Source organism: Hyposmocoma kahamanoa, unplaced genomic scaffold, assembly GCF_003589595.1.
Source record: "Hyposmocoma kahamanoa isolate Upper Pololo Valley unplaced genomic scaffold, ASM358959v1 76, whole genome shotgun sequence".
NCBI classification, from domain to species: Eukaryota; Metazoa; Arthropoda; class Insecta; order Lepidoptera; family Cosmopterigidae; genus Hyposmocoma; species Hyposmocoma kahamanoa.
In genome coordinates this window covers 8,166,375-8,188,198 of record NW_020653900.1, presented here as the reverse complement: position 1 = coordinate 8,188,198, position 21,824 = coordinate 8,166,375, and the positions used below count along the sequence as shown (strand labels likewise).

Here is a 21,824-nt window from a genome sequence, read left to right as displayed (position 1 = left end):
CTTAAGAATTTGTCATCGTTTTTTATTATTTGTTTCAGTTAAAAATTCTAGCATAATGTTGTTGTTGATGTACATCTGTCAATTGTCATTTGTTATTGAACAATCAAATACTTTAATTTTCATATTAAAATCTTAGACTAAGTAGGAACTTTGATAGTAGCAGTAGAGGTTCTTGTGAAAGAACCAGGGAAGTACTGCCACCTTATCTATTTCTGCCGTCAACCAACATCGTCAGCATTATTGTGTTTCGGTTTTGAGGGGCAATGGTGGTGAATCTACAGGCACATGGGACATGTCAACTCAGGTTTCAGGGTGTCGGGCGGAGTGGCAGTGCCACTCAGATTTTTGCGATTTAAAGCTCTGAGTGGCAACTCTCATGGATAGGCGTGTAGTTAACCGCCAGGCGCACGACTACTTATTCGTTCCGTCACTTGATTGATATTATATAAAAAAAGAAACCATTCGAAACGACACGTATGATATTATTGATACAAAAATCGAATCATGGCAAACTCCTTCTATCCGACTGGACCGCATTGATAGTTTGTTTGATCTGTGTATCTATATATATACTTATAAATACTACACCATTATTATTATTATATAATAATAATAACAAAGTATACCAGTACCATAGAGTACAGAATACTAGTGGTATTCTCATAAAAATACACGAATATCAAGGTAGTAAAAACGTCATAACATGCAAAAAAAAGGGGTTAGGATCTTTGTATTAATAATTACAGCAAACTAGTGGAGTAATTTCACAAAAATAATTGAATATCATGGTGGTGAAACATCCTTGATTTTCAATAAAAAATAAAACACTTAGACACGATACTGGTTAAATAGTAATAATACCAGGAAAGTATCGAGTAAAAGAAAGTATTCGACACCAAAAACTATCGATACTTTTCCGTGTCCCTACTGGTCAACTCTGTAACTAGTGATAATCATCTCATTGTAAGCGACTTTTGGTACTGATAACCAACGATTGTTGTTGAAGGTTGTGTATTGTGTAAGAAGCTTAACATATAGCAAGTAACGCGGTCGCTTATGATTGCACGTTTCATATGAGAATGCGTTGCCATGGTGAACTCTTTCCATGGATAGGTACCTTGCAACCGTGGCAATCTGAATTATTGTTAGCGACTTGGTAAGCTAACCATGCGTTCGATCGTACATTGATTGGTTTTCTGCATTTACCTCGATGTAAAGTAACTTCGAGAATACGTATCTTCTCATACAGCAGCGAAATTTCATCATTCCTACGGACCAGTTGTGCGCCGACCACATCTCTCTCATTCATTAAGCCTTCCAGGTCTTTTAGAAGCTTTGCTCTTGCGGCATCACCCTCCTGTTTAAGAAAGTAAGATTGAGAAAGTAAGGCGACGTTTTGTCCAAATTTATTAATAAGTATGAATCATAGATGTCCAAATGTAAACAAAGGGGATAAACGAGCAAAAAAATACATTTTACATGGTAGATCCTATTTTTAACGATAAGCTGTTTAAGCTGTAATCTGATAAAACTAACAACAATTCACATTTTGCAATATATCATTTTACTTAATTTCGGTGAATATAAACAAAATATTTTTTTCACCACACTAGCTCGGAGAGGCTTGCTTTTTTACTAGAAATCTGCGTGCAAAAGCATTTTTTGACGTTAACGTGGAAAAGGTTTTTGAAGTTCGAACTTGACGATGGACTGTGGTGCACCTAAGTTTTTCATTTGATAAAAAGAAACATAATGACGCGTCCAACGTTCAACAGATTTGCCTTATATTATCTAAGTAATAGAAACCCGTTGGATTATTTTATTCTTATTTTTGTTGACATTAAATTGAATTTGTCAACTGTTTTTCTTTCATCTACCATTTTCCTCGCTATGGTGAGGTGAAAAGTTGTGTCTTTTGCTCGACACGTTCTCGAAGTTCTCGTTACGATCAGGATTATATTTTGGAACCACTCACTTTACTCGTGCGTTCCATCTTAGAATTCTTTTATGTTATATAGATTATAAGTGCGCATTTGACCTCTATCTCACCTGATGGAAAGTGACGATGAGGTCGACGATGGAACTTACACACCTAAATAATGCCTATTCACTCTCGTTTTGAAAAGGCCCAAGTTATAACGTTCAGGGAACAAGTCTGCAGGCGGGGAATTCCACTCCGTAGCCGTTCGCCATATAAATGTGGAAGCATAACGCTTCGTGCGAATCTTTGGAATATCCACAACATAGGGATGGAACCCAAGCCTACGCCTAGTCCCCCGGTGATAGAAAGGGGAAGGCGGAATTAAATCGTGTAATTCAATCGCACACTCTCCGTGATATATCCTATAAAATACCGATAAGCAGGCAACTTTACGATGGTGTTCAAGGCTCTGCAGCTTCGTCTCCACTAATTCCGAGTCACCTATAAGCCTCTTGGCACGGTTGTCAATAGAATCCAAAATGCTCAGTTGGTATGTAGCAGAGCCATCCCAAAGGTGGCAGCAGTACTCCATGCACGACCGGATTTGTGCTTGGTACAGCTGAAGCATCTGTCCCGTTGTAAAGTAACGCCTCACCCTGTAAAGGATGCCAAGCTTCCTTGCTGCCTTTTTGGCCATGAATTCAATGTATCTGCCAAAGTTCAAATTGGACGACAGCTCCATTCCAAGTAGCTGGAGACAGTCGGCTATCAGTATGGATATATCACGAAAAGTCGGAGTAAGCTCAAATGGACTCCGTTTTGTTGAGAATAGAAACGCCTGCGGTTTGGTAGCGTTATATTTGACAAGATTGGCATCTCCCCAATCGGAGACTGCCTTTAGCGTCAAATCCAAACGGCTAACCATGGACTCTCGAAAAGACTGTATTTCCTCCCCACTGACCCTCGCATTGGTCAAGTACCTATCTACAAATGTACTGTCATCAGCATACGCAAAGGTACCTGGAATTAATATATGATTGATATGCAGCAGAAAGAGAGTTGCAGATAGTATGGAACCCTGAGGAACTCGGCATCCGGCATTTATCGCCATGTGTTCGGAAGAGTAGCCTTCTAAGACCACTCGAATCGAACGTTCGCTCAAGAACTCCGAGATCCAATTGCAAAGGTCAGTGGGAAGCCTATAAGAGGGAAGCTTACTTAATAGGCTTGCGTGCTAGACCCTGTCAAAAGCTTTAGAAATGTCCAAAGACAGTGCAAGTACTTCGCCTTGTTTTTCTATAGCTTCGCTCCATATGTGACAGGCATACACAAGAAGATCCCCAGTAGATCGCCCTCGTCGGAATCCGTACTGGCGATCACTGAAGAGGTCGTTGTCTTCAATTGAAATTAATAATTGTAATGTTGAAAAAAAAAAACAAAATAGACGCGATTTTAGTAACGAAAAAATATTTTAATTTCCAAATATATAAAGATAGTTACACTTACATTAACAATCCTGTTTAGCCTAGCCTCCTCCTGCCTCAATGCAGAAATATCAGCTCGTGCTTCAGACAGCTTCGTTTGTTCCATTTGGATCTCATTACGAAGCTGTTCAGTCTTCTTGTGGCACTTGTTCAGGGATGCCTCACAAGTCTTTAGACCTGTTTCCTTGCCGGTTATGTCTTCTTTCAATTGCTCGATTTGATATGCTAACATCTAAGAAGATAGAGTACATTGGCTTATTAGACAGGCGATCTTTTAATCACTACCTATCCAATTATTTGGAGAAAAATAAAATACGTGTTTTTTACTTTTAGTATCACACAATACCATAAACACAGATTTTTGATAAATATACAACAGTGATTCTTATAATAGGTAATAGTAATAACATTAGTAAAAAAGAAGTAAATAGTAGCATTGACGTGTTCTTGAGAATTCATGAGAAGTGTGGGTGTAAATTCATACTAAGTGCATTCCCTTACTGCTCTAACCTAGGCATCGCTCGTAATAAGTATATACATAACATAAATTCGCACATTCATAATTTGACTTGCCGTCATAGTAACGTTATATTTTGTTTTGACATTAATAAGTTCGTAAGGAACTTCAAACTTTTTGAGGATAATTTACTTTTACTCATAAGGTATCTGAGACATGTAGCTAGTTTGCTATCTTTTAATATTAAGGACGCTGTTATAGAAAATATAACACAGTCCCACGACAATGCTCCTACTTTAAGTAGCAACAGTATACTTTTTACTTACCATAATTTACAATAAAAAACACGACAACAGAAAAGTCTAATCGTTTTTTATGTAGTACATCAAAATATTCAAGGCTTTTCTGGCAAAACATTAGAAATAAGTCTTTTTTTGCACGATATTTCCGTTGACGAGTTTAGGTAGAGGCGGATCCATGATTTTTATTAAACGTAACTTAAAATTTAAAGAGCGTAAGGATATCACAGATCTTTCTACTGAACGAACCATTGAGATTTCATGTGTGGAATTGGATCAGTTTCTCGTCTTATATGTATACAGGCCCCCCTCTGCTAATTTTAAAGAGTTTGAATTAATTATGGAAGACAGTTTAAAGCGGATTTTTCCAACCAAAAAAAACGTAGTAATATACGGAGATTTCAATGTAAACCTGTTGGAAAACTGTTCTACTTCTGTAAGACTCATTAATTTATTTTAAAGTTTTAACTTGATTAATCTTTTCTTAGAACCAACTCGCATCACTGCCTCCTCCTTTACTTGTATTGATAACATCTTTTGTAACACAGACGCAGTGTCTAAATCAATAATAAATTGCTTAAGATCAGACCATAGTGGCCAATTGGCTTCTTTTAATTGTAAAATGAGCAAGAAGGTAGACCAATTTCTCTGCAGACCGATTACCACAGAACGAATAATTAGATTTCAAAATAATATCGGCAATAGTTTAAATTCCCTACCCCATATACCGGAGGTTCCAAATACTTTATATAGCACGATATTTGGTTTAATTAAAAATTAATTTGATAATATATTTAAATCGAAAACATTAACTTTCCATAGAGAGACTAAATTCAACGACTGGGCAACAGTAGGTATTCATAAGAATAGGTCTCGTTTGTATGAGCTATATGCTATGAAAACTTATAATACTAATTCCAATTTCATAGAATATGTTAGAATTTATTCACAAATATTTAAAAAAGTATGTGTAGCTGCTAAGGTTAAGTTTCACAGCGACAAAATTAGACAATCGATAAATAAATCTAAAACTACTTGGAGCATAATAAATAAAGAGTCAGGCAGGGTTAAACAACACGATAGAGATATAGTTTTAGAATTAGACAGTAAACTTATAAAATCTAAAGATAAAGTAGCCCAAGCTTTTGAATAGTTCTTTTCGGAAATTGCTGTGAACACTACAGAATCATTAAATTCTTCCCCTTCACTTGCTATTGATCTCCTAAAGGAAAATGTTAACGTTTGTGGCAGTTTATTTAATTTCCGTCATGTTAATCCACAACACATCATAAAAGTAGAATTCAGAAAGTAGACATAAATGGTGTGACTTCTTTGGGTTCTCCGGTAAAAATGGGCATTCCACAGGGCTCAATACTTGGGCCTTTCTTATTTCTGATTTATATTAATTATCTGCCATTCTTTGTTAAGGACCATTGCGAAATAGTGTTGTTTGCTGATGACACATCCTTGATTTTTAAAACAGACAGACATGACATTAACTATGACCATATTAATGATAACCTCTCTAAGGTAGTTTATTGTTTTAATGCTAACAATTTATTGCTTAATGCCAAGAAGACAAAATGTGTTAAATTTGAATTACCTAACGTAAAATCGACTAGTCCAAGCATAGAAATAAACGGAGAAAAGTTAGACTTTGTTAATAAAGCAGTCTTCTTGGGAGTGACCTTAGATAGTAAACTTCAATGGTTTCCACATATATCTTCCCTGGCCAGCAGGTTAAGCTCCGCTGCATACGCAGTCCGCAGAATACGTGAGCTTACCAAGTTAGTACTGTTAGTACTGCTAGACTAGTTTACTTTAGTTACTTCCATAGTATAATGTCCTACGGGATTCTCATGTGGGGTTAAGCGGCAGATATTCAAACCATATTTGTATTGCAAAAACGAGCGATTCGTTCTGTGTACCGTCTAGACTCTCGGGTTTCTCTCAGAGAAAAGTTTAAGGAGACTAGTATCATGACTGTGGCATCACAGTACATTTACTCAAATATTTTATATGCTCGTAAAAATATACATAATTTCAATAAGAAAGAAGATATCCATAATATTAACCTTAGAGCTAAGTCCAAACTCGTGGTATCACGATTTCGTTTAACCAAGGTAAACAACTCTTTTATCGGGAACTGTATACGTTTTTACAATAAGATTCCGGAGCATATATTAAGTTTATCATTTCCTAAGTTTAAAACCTATATTAAAAATATTTTGATCTAAAAATCATATTACAAAATTGAAGACTACGTGTTAGATAAAGATGTATGGAAAGATGACATGGCTCCAGAATCCACACAAATTTGATTCAAAGTTTTATTATTTATTCCATAGCATTTAAGTTTATTTAAAAAGATTGCTCTTAAGTTCCCTAGAGTTTCTTGCTCGTTCTTCTCAGGGAGGTCAGCGTAGTGAACGAGCAGTAGCTTAAATGTGACGATTTCAAGTGTAAATTTATTTTACCTATGGAATAAATAATCTTTGACTTTGGCTTTGACTTTAATTAAAATGAATACAACAAATCACATCATACTTATGAAGGGCCTTGCATCCACATCCATGAAAAGGTGAGATAAAAGGTGATGACAAATTGGGAACTTTGAAACAATGTGTTTCAAACGAAACGTGTGGCTAGTAGGGTTACATATTATTAACCTGAAATCTCTTACACGTCCCTTTAGTTAAGACTTTTGTTCTACGACTTTATTGAGAGATCATCATCATGAAGTTTCAGTTGAATTAAAGAAATCTTATAAGATACATGACACGTCTGCTACGCTTTAATGAGAAATATACAATAGCCCAATACCTTCAGTTTCTGTTTCAAGTCCTGGATCTCGTCAAGGGCTTCCGTATAGTTTTTATGTAGCATATTTCTCTCAGTTCTGGTGGTGTCTAGAGCTACCGTCAGTTTGCGATTGCTGATGCGTTCCTCGCGAAGAGCCTTCTTTAAGTCCACGATATCAGCCTCGCGGAGTCGGACCTCCTCTGGTATTTGAGAAATATTAATAAACACAGTTCCATTAAGCTTATTTTAGGGGTTAGGTGGTTATGTAAATGGATTTCACCTGTGATTTCGTCAACCTTTTCGTTCAACGCTATTGTCTCCTCCAGTAACCTAAACAAGAGAACGTTTTAACAATAATAACATAATAATAATAACGCACACACTCAACATAGCCCCGCACTAGGGAAACCCTGTGTCGCGGGTGCCATGGACACACACATAGACAACCACAAATTACACCCAAACTCACGAGAGAAATAAATGTAGGTCATACAAATATTTCGCCCGGCCCGGGAATCGAACCTGGGACCTCTGCGTGGCAGTCCGGCATGGTAACCGTTCGGCCACTGAGGCAGTTAAGTTAAGTTTAACGAAACATTTAGCGCGTTTGCGCACTGTATCCGATTCGTATTCGTTCCGAATTCGAGAAATGACGGTCCGAAATGTCACAGGGATGATTTTATCTCAAGGTGTACAAGCGATATCCGTATTTTCTCGAATTTGAATTGGACTTAGTGCACAAGCGACATCCGAAGTGGGTCCGAGTTTTCTAGACTTATATAGTCTCGGATTCGGAAATAATACGAATCCGATGCAGTGCGCACATGCGCTTACACCTATCTAGTAATACTTTCTGTCCTAATCGAACTTTCTTTTCCTTCTAAAGTGAAGATATAAAATATATATATATATATATGTGCACAATTAACTTGGCATGATCAATGGTTAAAGTCGACATTAATGCCACACTCCGAACAAAACATTGCAGACTTCTCAGCAACATAACAATAAAAACTTTACAGCGGTAAAAGCCGAAAAAGCCCAATACAGAAGGTCAGAAACAAATAGATACAGCTGAGGTGATCTGTAGCTCAGTTCCACCGCTCTACCAGGTGACTCTAGTGTCAAACTAGGGTCAGAGGCGACTCTCAGCCAATGGTTTTTTCTGAGTGCTCCTTTTCCGGATTCAAGAGTAACTTAACAGCGTTATCTTCCAGGTATCCACGTCCTCGGAACATTTATACGATATATAATTAATCACCTGTCTTTTTCCTTCTCGTACTGCCGGATAATTAGCCTTTGTTTGTTGATCTGGCGGCTGGTCAGCTCGAGCTCGTGATCCAGCTGCTTTCGGTGCTGCTCCTGCATTTGCAGCATCTTCAAGTTCTCTATAGCTTCATCTAAAATCAATAATTCTACAATCATTTTATTTCCCTCTACAGGTAACTTTGCACTTGCAACGTAGAACTTTTTCTTTTTTTCTTTTTTCTCGTCACATTAAGCACATAAGGTACAAATTTGAGGCGAAACTGAAAGAGTAGCTAGACTACTTACAGGGAAATCTTTTTTCGGTCACCACTAACTTTTGGAGTTAATATCAACTGCATTTTCAGATTTTGATTTCGTTTGTTTTTGTAATAGTCGCGAATTAAATCGCGATTTAGTATTACTTTTGTGATATCGGCATTAACAAATTTAATCTGTTATGATACCTAAGAGTAGCTTAAATGTGACGATTTCAAGTGTAAATTTATTTTACCTATGGAATAAATAATCTTTGACTTTGACTTTGACTTTGAAACCAGCCCGGCAATTCAATTTCAATTCTCGGATGTTCAAGCAGTAAATAGATTTAAGTCCAGGGAAGTACTGCCACCTTATTTCTGCCGCCAAGCAGTAATGTAAGCGTTACTGCGTTCCGGTTTTGAAGGGTAAGGGTCTCAGGGTGACGGGTGCAGTGGCAGTGTCCCTGAGATCTTTGCGGTTTAAAGCTCTTGAGTGGCAGTGCAATTGTTATGGACAGGCGTGTTACTTAATACCAGGAGAACGATTTGTTCGTCCTCCCATTTGATATTATAAAAAAAATTGGGGAGGCGAACAGGGGGATAGAAGTGACATGATAGAACCTTTGGCGTGGTAATTATTCTTGTGTTCGGTAAAGAGTATTTGTATTGTATTCAGAAATACATATATAATTTATTTTATACTCGACAGTTTCTGTTTCTTATAGGGACCTAACGACTACGAGCCCAACTGAGATTAGAGTACTAGACGTGTCACAAATCGTAATACATTAAAACGATAGGGAATTTATCTCACTCTGTATCTTCTGCAAGTTCTTGTTGAAGATTTCCTTTTCACGGTTCATATTTTCGATTTCCCTTTTGTCAATTTCGGCCTGTCGTTGGCCCAACATGATTTCGCGTTCCATCACGGTAATTTGCTGACGCAGACGCTCGCTGATCAAAACAAGTAATGAAGTAACGTAAAATAGTAAAGAAGAACTATACGTTAGTTCTGTCATGATAATTAAATACTAAATATCTATCTACTAAAATCTAATTTATTTAGAGTGGTTAGACATGGCGACTTTTAGCGATGCAAACGCGCGTTCGTGAAACGCGCGATTGCATCGCTACACTTGCGATTTATAGGCGATTGCATCGATGCAAACGCGCGACTGCATCGATACAAACGCGCGATCAATAAACATTTTTGACGTAACTTCACTTATGCCATTCTTCCATGAAGGGTGCGATATATTTCTTCCGGCTCGGGAATCGAACCTGTGTGGCAGACCTGCATGATAAACGTTCGACTACCGAGGCAGTTATCTCTCCTATTCAAGCATGAAAATTATCGTCTAATTTCGTTAGTTGAATCTTTGACCTCTCTTCTGAAAAGTTGTAATTTTGCAGATGTGGCCTTATTACACCAAGTTTGTGAAATAGTAGTATTGAACGTTGAAATAGTTGATTGGTAATCGTGTTTTGCTACTCGAAGTAGCATCCACTAAACTATATCCATTAAGAGCTATAAAGGAACATCGGGCAGGGTACGAAAAGCACAAAAACCTGTCCATATGTTCAACGACGCGACTCGGTGTGTTGAGTAGTAAACATTGAAATATGTAGGTACCAAATTTTCTTATTTACTTTATTGATGATATGGAGAGGGACCAGACAGCTTTGTCAGTAAAGGCTAAATGTTGGATCACAGCTTTGCGCGAGGCTCTGCAGCTAAGATAACGCTTATCAAGGCTTATTGTTTGCGTTTTACGCAGGTAACCTGTGTAAACGACATACGCAAAAATCGTATATTGCTCTCCGCACCCAATACAACAATGCTTTCAGGATGCTGTTGCGGCTGCCGAAATTCTGTAACGGATCTGCCATGTTTGCAGAAGCGCGGACAGACCGCTTTTCTGCTTTACTACGGAAGAAAGTCGCTTCTCTTCTAAACAGACTACGTAACTGTAGCAACAGCATCTTGAAATAATAGCTGAGAGAATGGAGGGACCTCTCATAAGGCATAGATTTTACTCGTAATGTACTAATATGGTATATAAGTCTGTTACTAATTTAAATATGGATTAATGTTGTCCGACAATAAATAAATAATTTATAATTATTTTATATAAAAAGATACAGCTAAAACAATCTCACCGGTCAGCCTCAATGTCTGCCTTTGCATGTTCGAGATGCTGGAACTTCTTCGATTGTATCACAATGCTCTTGTTTAACTTAGTCACTTCTGCTCGGACCTTGTTGCTATCGTCTATCGTGTTCTGTTGACACAATAACAAGTGATTATATTTAACATGCAATTTAGGTCCAGGTGTATTATAATTTTTACATGTGCCTAAACCGCGTGTCACTGATGGATGAGTTATGGTCGCTAGTGTAGACGACAATGATCGGGGACATAATATATTAGACAATTTTTTTTAAATAAACAATTAAGTGCGCGGAGGATGTGGTCAAATACCTCTATCTCACCCCATGCAAGTGAAGATGAGGTCGACTATGTAGCATATTCCCAAAATAATGCCTATTCACTCTCGCTTTGAAAAACTCCAAGTTATAGCGTTAAGAGAATAAGTCAATAAGGTCAATAAGCAGTAAATTTCATTCTTTACCGTTCGTCATAATTACTATAAATGTGGAAGCAAAACGCTGCGTGCGAGTCCTTGGAGTATCCCCAACGTGGGGGTGGAATCCCAGCTTACGCCTAGTCCCCCGATGATGGAAAGAGGAAGGCGGAAGGCGGAATACAGATATCTAACAAGCACCACAATTATGCAGGAGTAGTAAACTTCAGGGGTATACAACGGAGTCTCTCCGTCATCTACATCGCTGTGTACACCCAACAACAGTGTACCCACTGCTGTACACAGCAATGTACACGATATACCTTCAGTTCTTTTGTAGTGTTGACTAAAGCCTTTTTATTCTCCTCGAACTCCATCTTCATATTGTCAATGGCTGTGCGAAATTGATTGGCTCGGTTGATAGCCGCCTCCTGCTCTTGCTGAGACTGCTCCAATTGAGCATTTAGATTTTTAATTTGTTTTTCGCGCCGCTCTATAGTCTTTTCTGCCTTTGCTAACTGTAAAAAGAGAATGTTAATCATTGTCATTTTGAATTTTTGTAAATGGAAGAAGTCTATCACGAATTGTATCAAGAGGTGATCCTCTGGGTTCGCAAGCAGAGCGCGTCGAGTCGGGTGTAGACAAGATTTTTTTCTTATATAAAATACGTGATTTAATTATAAGTTTAGTAGAGGAACGACCCGTATTGTGGGACCAAACCTTACAGATTTATTAAGATAAACGACGTACTTTTGAGGCATGGAAAGAAATATTTATTATTCATAAGGAAGATTTTTAAGAAATGACAAATACAGAAAAAAATTAAATATTTGATAAACTTTTCCTCATGTCGTCGCAATGTAAGATAGAGGGTACCAAACTCATCTTTTTGTTACAAAATTGGATGAATCCAGTAAATTCTCTTGTATCTTCTTTTCTTATAAATTGTTCTACACAAAATAAAACTAAAAAAAAGGTGATCGCAATCACCATTTTCTTTTTTTGCTTAGTAGTCAACATATTTCTTCCCACAGTCGATAGTAAAACGCCAGCTACCTTGAAGACTTGTTAATGGCACGTTTACCCTACACACGTCTGCCCGAAAGCATTCGTATCGTGTACATACTCATCATTTTCTTATCTGCAACAGACACGACATATTTTCGTGGCTAGATCCGACAAAGTTCTTGTCATGTACAAAGACAATTCTCATCTTTTTTGTATCAGACACGTCGAATTTCTTAGCGTGTACACGCGCTGTCACGATGGTGGATGTGATCCAAAGATCGCGATAGCGGGGCGCGGGGGGAACTAGACTTCTAGAAAGAATTGCGTCTGAAATTACCCCGCGTCCGTATTCACCCCACTCTCCCCTACTGCTATCCTTATCATAAAAGTTTTAGCAAAATAAAGTTATTGACATATCTGGAAACCGCGAAATGAGGTCTACAATCGCATCTAATCGGTTTTTAATATTTCATTTCAGTTTTATTGTTATAAGCAAAATCAGCGTAATTGACATTTTTCACAGAAAATAGTTATTTGCTATGGAAGGCTGCAAAGTTGTTGTTTGACGCGAGTGCATGTATTGAAACCTGAGCAAGCGAAGGAAGCTAAGATTGAGAAGGCTAAGAAGAGTGGTTCAAAAATAGACTCCTGAGCGTAGCGAGGGTTATAAGCCACGAGACGAAAAAGACATTTTATACGCATTGATGACGAAATGGGTATGTTCATACTAAGAAAACGTTCGTACTTTATTCATATTAACTCCCTCAATTCCGATGACTATTTATTTAGTAGCAGAAGAGCTCCTTGTGAAAGAGTTCGTCCAGGGAAGTGCTTACGTCTCATCACCAAACCCACGAGTTGTTCTACCCGTCACTACCCGTCAAAAGAAAAAATAATTAGTGTGTAATACTAACCTTGTCGCTTAGACCACTGATAGTGTTTCCACGAAACTCCACTTCTAACTTCAAACTCGCAGATTCACTCTTCAAGTGGTCGACCAGGCGATTGGTTCTGACGGCCTGGTGCTCTGCATCCTAAAAGACAATTGAGTATCTGTTAATAGTATTTTTTACTAAAGTTCAACTTCGAAAACGTTTTTCATGGCTTCACAATCATCCAGATACTATAACCACTTTAACAAATAACTGTCGATACTCTAATAAATTGTTGACGTTGATTAAAAAACCATTATCGTAAGTTATTTTTGAGCTTACTTAGTGGAAAGTACGAACGAAGTTTTGATTTTATTAATCTCAACAACATATTGTTATTTATCAAGGCAGTCTCTCCTCCTTCATTTAATCTCCTTAATCATCGCACAACAAAAAGTTTTGTAAAAATTGCCTTTTATCTTGCTGACTGTACCATTTTTTCAATATCTGTGAATGCCAATCAAAATATCTTTAAAATTCATAGATAGTCTTCTAGAACCGTTTTCCTGCAACTATAACGATTAAGGTAGCTGGCCTTGCTGCCCCATCTCAAATTTACAGATTTTTCGTACATAATTATTCAACATAAGCGACTGTATCGAAGCAGTCGCGCATTTGCATCGATGCAAGTGCCAATAAACCGCATATGTAATGATGCAATCACATGTTTCACGAACGCGCGTTTACATCGCTGCTAAAAATCGCTGCGTGTAACCGTGTGCACCATTTGCACCCGAATTTTCAATAACTGGAGAAACTAAGTATTCTGTTTCGATCGCGTGCCTAGTAAAGAGCACCAGCCGCACACAATCAACCACGATTGTCATACAGTCAATTACAGGCACATGGGACTTGTGAACTTATATCTCAGGGTGACGGGCGCAGTGACAGTGCCCCTCAGGTCGATGCGATATAAAATTCTGATCGACACGACTGCTATGGACAGGCGTGTAGCTTACCACCAGGCGCACGATTTTCTTTCCATCATTTGGTATCAAAAAAAAATCTTCCGCCTAACAATCATAAAAAAAAAAACCTACTTCAAGCATTTCTTCATATTTGCTGATCTGCTCTTCAGCTGCTGTACACTTGGCGTCCAGCTCTTGTTGAAAGTTGATAGCGTTGGCCAACCGCTGCTTCATAGAGTCCAGTTCTGACGTCAATTTCGCTTTCTCCTTCTCAAACTTTTCTTTCTCTTTCGCTGCTGATTGGCCACCGCTACGATGAAACAGATAGTTACAGAATATAAACATTCATTTCATATTATCGAGGTGACAATATTACAATTTTAAATACAATGTGAAGGGATAATAACAGTTATTTCATTGCTAATGTAAATAACATTATTGTAACAAATTTTCAAAAATGTTTTGTTTCTGTTATATAGTTAGATAGGTTTCTGTTCAATTGAGCAGCAAGTTAGTAGAAAAGAGAAGCTTAATGACTGAAATTTGCCTTTGTGGCTGTCACAGAAAAACGAGGCTTAGGGTCGTATTCTAGAACTCTACTCAATGCTCAAGTCAGGATTTGAGTATGGTTTAAAGCACTCGAAATCATACTTAAGTCCCTGCCATTAGGGTCGTACTTCCAGTGCAATCCTGACTTGAGCATTGAGTAGAATTCTAGAATATGACCCGTAAAGAGGCATCTTGTAGGTAGGCATGTAGGGTGGAGGTGGCTAGGGCAGTGATTGTATCAACACTGCACTAGGTTCCTTCACATTTGGAATCCATTTTACATCAGGTGGATTGGAGTCATCTGCTTGTCACGTATAAAAAAATAAAATAAAATAAGTGGTGTTTACATAATCTCGCAAAATTACACACTGCCTGGTTCAATTTGAGGAATGTTGTTTGAAATACCCTATTGATTGGAAATATAAAGTTCCATTTTCTCTGAATAAAGAAAAACCAGAAAATTTGTACGCAAATTTCAAGTTTTCCTTGACCTGATCACAAAAGCTTTTGGAGTGTTGGAAGTTATATTGATAATCTATACTGCGTTCTCATATTCGTGCGATAGGCGATGCGAATAGCGATGCGATGCACGACACGCATGTGTAAACGGTCACTTCGCTATTCGCGTCGCGTCTCGCATCGTCTCTCGTGCGCTCGCGTCGTGAGCGGTATTTCGAGCACGAGTCAAAGGACACGAGTTTTTTTAAAGGTGTACTTTTTTTGAGAGAAAAGTATACAAGCTACAATCAACGGTGAACATAAACTTTTGGTATTTCATGACATTTATCCATACCATTTTCGTAAATATTTATACAATGCATTTTCATTAAAATGTATACAAAAAAAGGTTATTGTAAATTCTCGGACAACACTCAAACGGGGTAATTATCACGGACTTGTATATTAAACTGGACCGCGCACTAAGTTAATAAAGCGAGCCGAGTGAGAGGCTTCAAAGTAGTAATGCGTCTCTTTCATTCATGTTTCAGCCAGCCATATCGTTTTTAACTTTTTAATTTTTACAAAAAATGTGGTCGCTTATGGATGACCAAAACTACGAATATTATTTCATAATACAAATTAGCATACTTGTTTGGTATTCTACTTCATAATAGAAGGTTTAATTGTTAATTTTTTTTTGTATTATTACAGTACCTTTTTTTACCTTTAAGCTAATTTTATTTTATTTAAAAAGTTAATAGACTAGACACTACGTAAGATGATTTTATTTAGCGTTGGCAACTTGTTAGACAAGGACAGACCACTACTTCGAGCTATCTCACGTGACTCGGTATTTACTTAAAATAAACCTTAAGATAACCCAATAAGGTGTAAGTTTGTATTTCTAATATTGGTATATCGAAGTGCGCGATCCAGTTTATGAAATATATAAATCCGTGGTAAGTATATTTGGTGTCAATTTCAACAGTAGATTCTGACTAAAATCTAATAAATTCCGTAGCTTTAAAAGGGGTTACATAATAATAATAAAATCACAAACGTAATTTTAAAAAGCAAATGCTTTATAATAATTTTTACAAAAATGATATGGATAAATATATAAAACACCGAGTATATTTAACACTGGTTGTTTACTTTTCTCTGAAATAAAAGTACCTATACTTAAAAAAATCTCCATGACATGATTACTTACATATTTTTGAATATGTTCAAAATATGTTTGTGTTATGACACAAAATAGGTGTTTTGACATGTTTTTGGAATATCACTCTTTCACACTTTGGAAACTCATAGCCGCGCACTAAGGAAACCCTGTATCGCGGGTGCCATGGACACACATAGACAACCATAAATTACACCCAAACTCACGAGATAAATAAATATGTCCTATACATTGACCTTATGCCATACAAATATTTCTCCCGGCTTGGAAATAGAGCCCGGGATCTCTACGTGGCAGTCCAGTATGGTAATTGTTCGGCTATGGAGGCAGTTAAAAGAACTTACGTTTCGTCGTCACCGGCGCGTTTTCTTGCATCTAGTTCCTTCTCCAACCGCACAACTGTCCTTTTCATGGTCTCCAGAGCCTCCACGCTGTTCAACTCTCGAGCGTGCATAGCATCCGCCAGTTTACGGGCTTCCTCTTTAACCAAAAGAATTATAAACATTATGCAAATTACTGTATTTCCTTATAGATTAGTGAATGTAGACAACAGACGAATGACTTTTTGACTTCAATGTACGTGACTTATCAGCAAGAGAAACAATTAAATATTTAATAACGAGGATTAAAATTTAACTGGTCAGTTTTTAACTTGAATTTCCATACCGATCTCTAAGTTTTGCTTCTCAATAGTTTTTTGATTCTCATGGATTTCCTTTTGATAATCCGTGATGGTATCATCGAAACGATTCACCCTGTTCTGAAAAATAAAAAAAAGTTTTGATAAATTGTCTACTCTGTGTCTTTGAAATTCATAGTTAATACTTATTACCGTTATTAAACCATAAACATTGAAAGTATAAGCAAGTTAAATCACAGCTGGTAGAACAGAAGGCCTACTCTCGTTCTGTGTCCAAAATCCGTCCGAAACAATTGAAGCATTGAGAACAACAAGGGCGTTCGGCACCCAAAGCTCGTTTTGATTTTATTGCATCAAAACATCTAAAACGCTATCTAGTATCCTGTGACAAAAACTCATTTCGATCTCGCTTCAAGATGGCGTAAGTTTCATTCATTTAGAAGGTGGCGCTCCGCCCTTGTGGCATAGATTATAAATGTGCGTTTGAATTTCGGACACGTTAGGAACTGCAGTTTGTAAATACTTATTTTAATGTAAAAAATTCTGAATAATATGGAGCATCTAGGAGGCCAGTGAGACCTGCTGAAGATGATACTGTCGATTCATTTAAATCCAGCGAATTTAATGAATGATGAAAAATACGTTGAAATTTTTTTCAATGTAACTTTTAAATAAGACTGATTCACATTGATTTCCTTAAAAACCAATAATAAAACGTACGCCCTATTAATTTACCGGTTTGGTGCAACAAGGGCCGATAACACAAGGAGAACAAAATTACAAATATTTCTAATTGTTTTAAAGTAATAATAACACCTGAATCTTCTAGCTAAATCATAGGACAAATAAATAATAAAGTATGTCAGAGCCATATTATAAATATTAAAAAGGTAAAAGACATTAAAACTTTGTTTTCAATTTTGTCGAATATCACTTTTACGTGATACGCCCTTGTTCACCCAATGCTTCAATTATTGCAAATAAGTAATACTCGACCCAATTAAAAAACAATCTCAAGTACGAAGCTCCATTCGCATCAAGCGTCTTTTTAATTTGGCCGAGTGTTACTTATTTGACAGTAATCATTTCGGACGGATGTCGGACGGAGAACGGGAGTAGACCCCCTGATTAGGAGAACCGCTTTAAAAAAGTTCTTTACTCAAGCGGTGACTACGAGGTGAAAAACAGAGACTAGGACAATTTGCCATTGGACCGAGGACCCTTGACCTCAAGACCAGATGGTCAATTGGATGGTGAAATAAAGTATGATTGGTATGTCAATTTGACGTTCCGAGAAAAATGTTCGTAGGTACACTTTACATTTCAAAACCCTAGCGAATCACATAACAACACAAACTTTTACAAGTGTAAGAATTGTAACACAAGTTACAAATCTGTTTAGTACATATATTTTATAATCTTTTTAGAAGTTTAGTTTTAGATTACAATTCTAAATTTAAATGTACTTGGCGCATTTTTCTTTGATACTGTCATTGTTATTTATTTTCTGTTTCCTTCGTTCTGGGTCTTAACGTAGCTTAGGTCGTAGTGGATCGTATCAATGGGGTTCGCCCTATTGATACGATCCGCTACAAGACCCATTTTCTGTTTTAATGTTCAACTGCATCAGCTAGTATTGTTACGGTGAGGCAGACTTCATAGTATCATAATATGTAAAACATTGATGAAAAAAACAACAAAAACAAAATTCAGAAAGTATTATACACACATCAAAAAAAGTTTGCGATCAATAGCATAAGCTCCTATAATTCTTTAAATTTAACTTTATCAAGAAAAAATCTATGTTGTATGCTTTCTTTAAATAGGAATACCCTGTTTGAAATTAAAATATAAAACTATTTTTTATTATTTATTTTAAAAAATTGAGCCATTAATCATAATGTAATAGTGATAGAAATTTCATAGAAAGAAAAAGACTGTTTAATTAAACTTAAACAACAATTTATTATTAAAAGGTGTGAATTCAATATAAAATAACTCCTCCCCTGGCTCGAATACATGCGAAGATCCTCCTGGGCATGCTGAGGATCAAGTTATCCAGCATTTCCTGGGGTAACCTATCCCATTCTTCAATAGCGGCTTCCCTGAGCTCTGGAACTGTCTGGGGACGTGGCTCACGGTTCCATACTGCTCGTTTAAGAGCATCCCACGCGTGCTCTATTGGGTTTAAGTCGGGCGAGCCGGCAGGCCAGTCTAATCGTGTGATATCGTATTCTTGAAGAGCAGCATTGACTCGTTGAGCTCGATGTGCGGGCGCATTATCATCGACCAGTACAAATTGGTGCCCATGGTTTACTCGGAATGGTCTGACGATATCATCAATAGCAACTGCTTTGTACATGTCTGCTGTCATGAAGCCCCGATACGGGATCAAAGGCGTTCTAGCTCCAATCGTAATGCCACCCCAAAAGGACACCGATTTTCCGCCTTGCTGAACTGTTCCAGTGACAGTTCTTTGTCTTTCACGGTCGCCTGGTCTTCTCCAGACACGGACACGTCGGTTATCTGGATGAGTGCTGATTCGGGATTCGTCAACGAAGAGACAGTTTTGCCAAATGTTTTCGTCCTCACCTTCTTCATTTTGCCGAAGTCTAGCCCACTGCAATCTTCGTTGTTGACGTTGCCGGGAATTGAGCGGAGCTCGCCAAGACCTCCGTGCTCGTAATCCAACCTGGTGCAAGCAATTGCGAACGGTCTGCGTGCTAACTTCAAGTCCAGAGGCGGCCCTGACTTCTGCTTTTATTTTAGTGGAGTTGATTGTTGGATCACGGGCTGCCAGCAATCTAATATAGCGCTTTTGGGCAGCTGTCAAAACAGTTGGGCGACCGCTGCGGGGTGGGTCAGCTAAATTCCCCATTCCGTGATACCTCTGCAACGTAGCCACGACACAGGATTGGGATATAGCAAGTCTGCGTGCTATTACTCTCGTGGTGTATCCTTCTTCCCTCAAAGTTACTATTCTAGCTCGTAAAACCTCTGATAATCCTCTTGGCATTTTTTCAATCACAACTTTCCGCGAAAAATATCTTGAATCGCTTATAATTGACTAAATCAGATTTCTGAATGAGCGTAAGCTAGGACTGAAAGCCTTTTTATATGAAAAAACAATTGAACGGGGTCATTGTTTTATGTTCTAATTTATTTTTAAATAAAGAATCTAAAAAGAAGAAAAAATCATAATATAATCTACAGTAACAAAAAAGATTTCAGTTTTTCGAAGTGATCGCAAACTTTTTTTGATGTGTGTATATAGACGTCCATGACGTTTTGCTGTATAGTACATGTTGTGGTATATATTAAGTTACCCGGAGTGTATTCATTTCATCCTGCAGCGCAGCCTTCTCATCCTTGACTTTATAATACGTGTCGTAGAGCTTCGTGTACACGTCGGCGTACATCTTAAGGCCTTCTGCATCTCGAAGAAGCTCCAAGATCTGCAAACGACGTTTTTACATGTGTAAGACAATCATACGAATTAACTACCGCCACCACCACCTTCCACCTGGTTTTCAACGAAACCATCTCTGGGGTTACATAAACTAAAGTTAACCCCGAAATATGTACATATTTAAGTACATGTATATGTTATGTATGTGTATATATGTATGCATATCCAATATGTGTTACTATTATTTATATTAAATCATTTAGTTTTTTTCATTAATTAGTCTACGAGTTTGTGTATAGTTCACAGTCATTCATAAGTACATATCGCTCTCGCATGTAATTAAAGGATAACTATATTTAGCTTTGTTCTATTGTACATCATGATAACGTAATCAAATAATAGTAAGCTGTTGTTGTCCCAAATAAAATAAATAAATAAACCCAGAGCAGAAAAATTTAGAAAAATACGATTCTCAAATTGTGTGACCGGAAATTGAATTTGAAAGCGTCTCATTTTTAACCGTTATGCCATCAAAGTCGTATTTTCAACTGGTTTTGACGTAATCGTCCAAATCAATTATTTAAAAAAAAAACTAAGCCAAATTACAAAGCGCAAAGGTATTACACCGCTCGCGCCAATGCCAAGAATATCTTAAATAGAATAAGCAATGTTAAGTAGAGATATGTATGTTATGTGAGTAATATTACAAATTGTTATGTCACGCGACAGTGTAATGTAACATCATCACATTGCTTTGGAAAATTAAGCATCAAGCTAACGTAGCAAATAAGATTGCTCATAACTCTCATACCATAGCAAGCACGAGGGATGGGTTAATGTTTATAACGCATCTGATTTCTGTAATGCAACTTAACTGTGAAGAGAAAATGCGAAATGCGTTGAAAAAAGCGTACAACTAGTAGGACGTAATGGACAATGTTTTTCGGTTAACATAAAAGGTGCAGAAATAGTTTCTTCCGAGAAGTCCATAACCTGACAAACGTTGTGATAAATCAACTGCTGGCCAGAAAGTTGACCAGGCTTGCGTCAATCTTTTGTACATGAAAAACACTTGAATGGGTTTCTGATTTCAACTAAATAAATCTTACTTTTTCAAACTCCTTCTCCGCCTCGGTGGTTTCCGACCCTATGGTCATTGCCCCACCGAAGATGTCGTCTTGCTCCTCCATAGTTAAAATTGTAAACTAGTAAATATAGTACTAAAATGAAAATTGTTACAAAATAATCAAAATGAAATGTGTATCGGTGCGCAGCTGTTTGTTACGTTGCTAAGGTTACAGCGTCACATGACAGAGAGATATAAAAATACTAGCTAGTGTAAAAAAGAGATTGTAATACCAGCTTGTGTAGTGTACCTTTAAAAGAAGTCCTCAAAGCCAACACCTTGTTATAATATGGGCGCGTTCCCGTTATGTCGTGACGTTTTATTTATCGTTAGACGACTGTCGCGCTAGCCTGTTCTCATATCACGACTATCTGTCATGGCTGTGTCGTCGATGATTATTTTATCGTTGAACAACTGTCGTGTCTAACTGTTCCCACTAGATCGTGACGACAATTTATCGTTTCACGGCAGCCGCCTTGTTGTTTGCACAACAGAATCGTTTGATACACTGCAATTGCTTCTATGTTCTTTTGGAAGCCAATAGTGTGTTTTCGAGCGTGTGAATAGATGAAGAT

The 21,824-nt window shown here is 37.4% G+C and overlaps 1 protein-coding gene across 1 annotated transcript; it reads right to left on the bottom strand.

Annotated features, from left to right (window-relative positions):
* Positions 1–12: 12 nt before the first annotated feature.
* Positions 13–21,443, bottom strand: LOC113232614 (cilia- and flagella-associated protein 58-like). Its single transcript, XM_026467385.1, has 15 exons — positions 21,233–21,443; positions 20,041–20,169; positions 16,741–16,834; positions 16,419–16,554; positions 14,034–14,211; positions 12,976–13,095; positions 11,377–11,571; positions 10,629–10,750; positions 9,283–9,422; positions 8,225–8,363; positions 7,244–7,293; positions 6,985–7,163; positions 3,428–3,637; positions 1,118–1,357; positions 13–75 (listed from the first exon to the last, which is right to left on the bottom strand). Exons 1-15 carry the CDS (start codon positions 21,311–21,313, stop codon positions 13–15), a joined length of 2,076 nt encoding a protein of 691 aa, XP_026323170.1. The 5' UTR covers positions 21,314–21,443.
* Between the last annotated feature and the right edge of the window lie 381 nt (positions 21,444–21,824).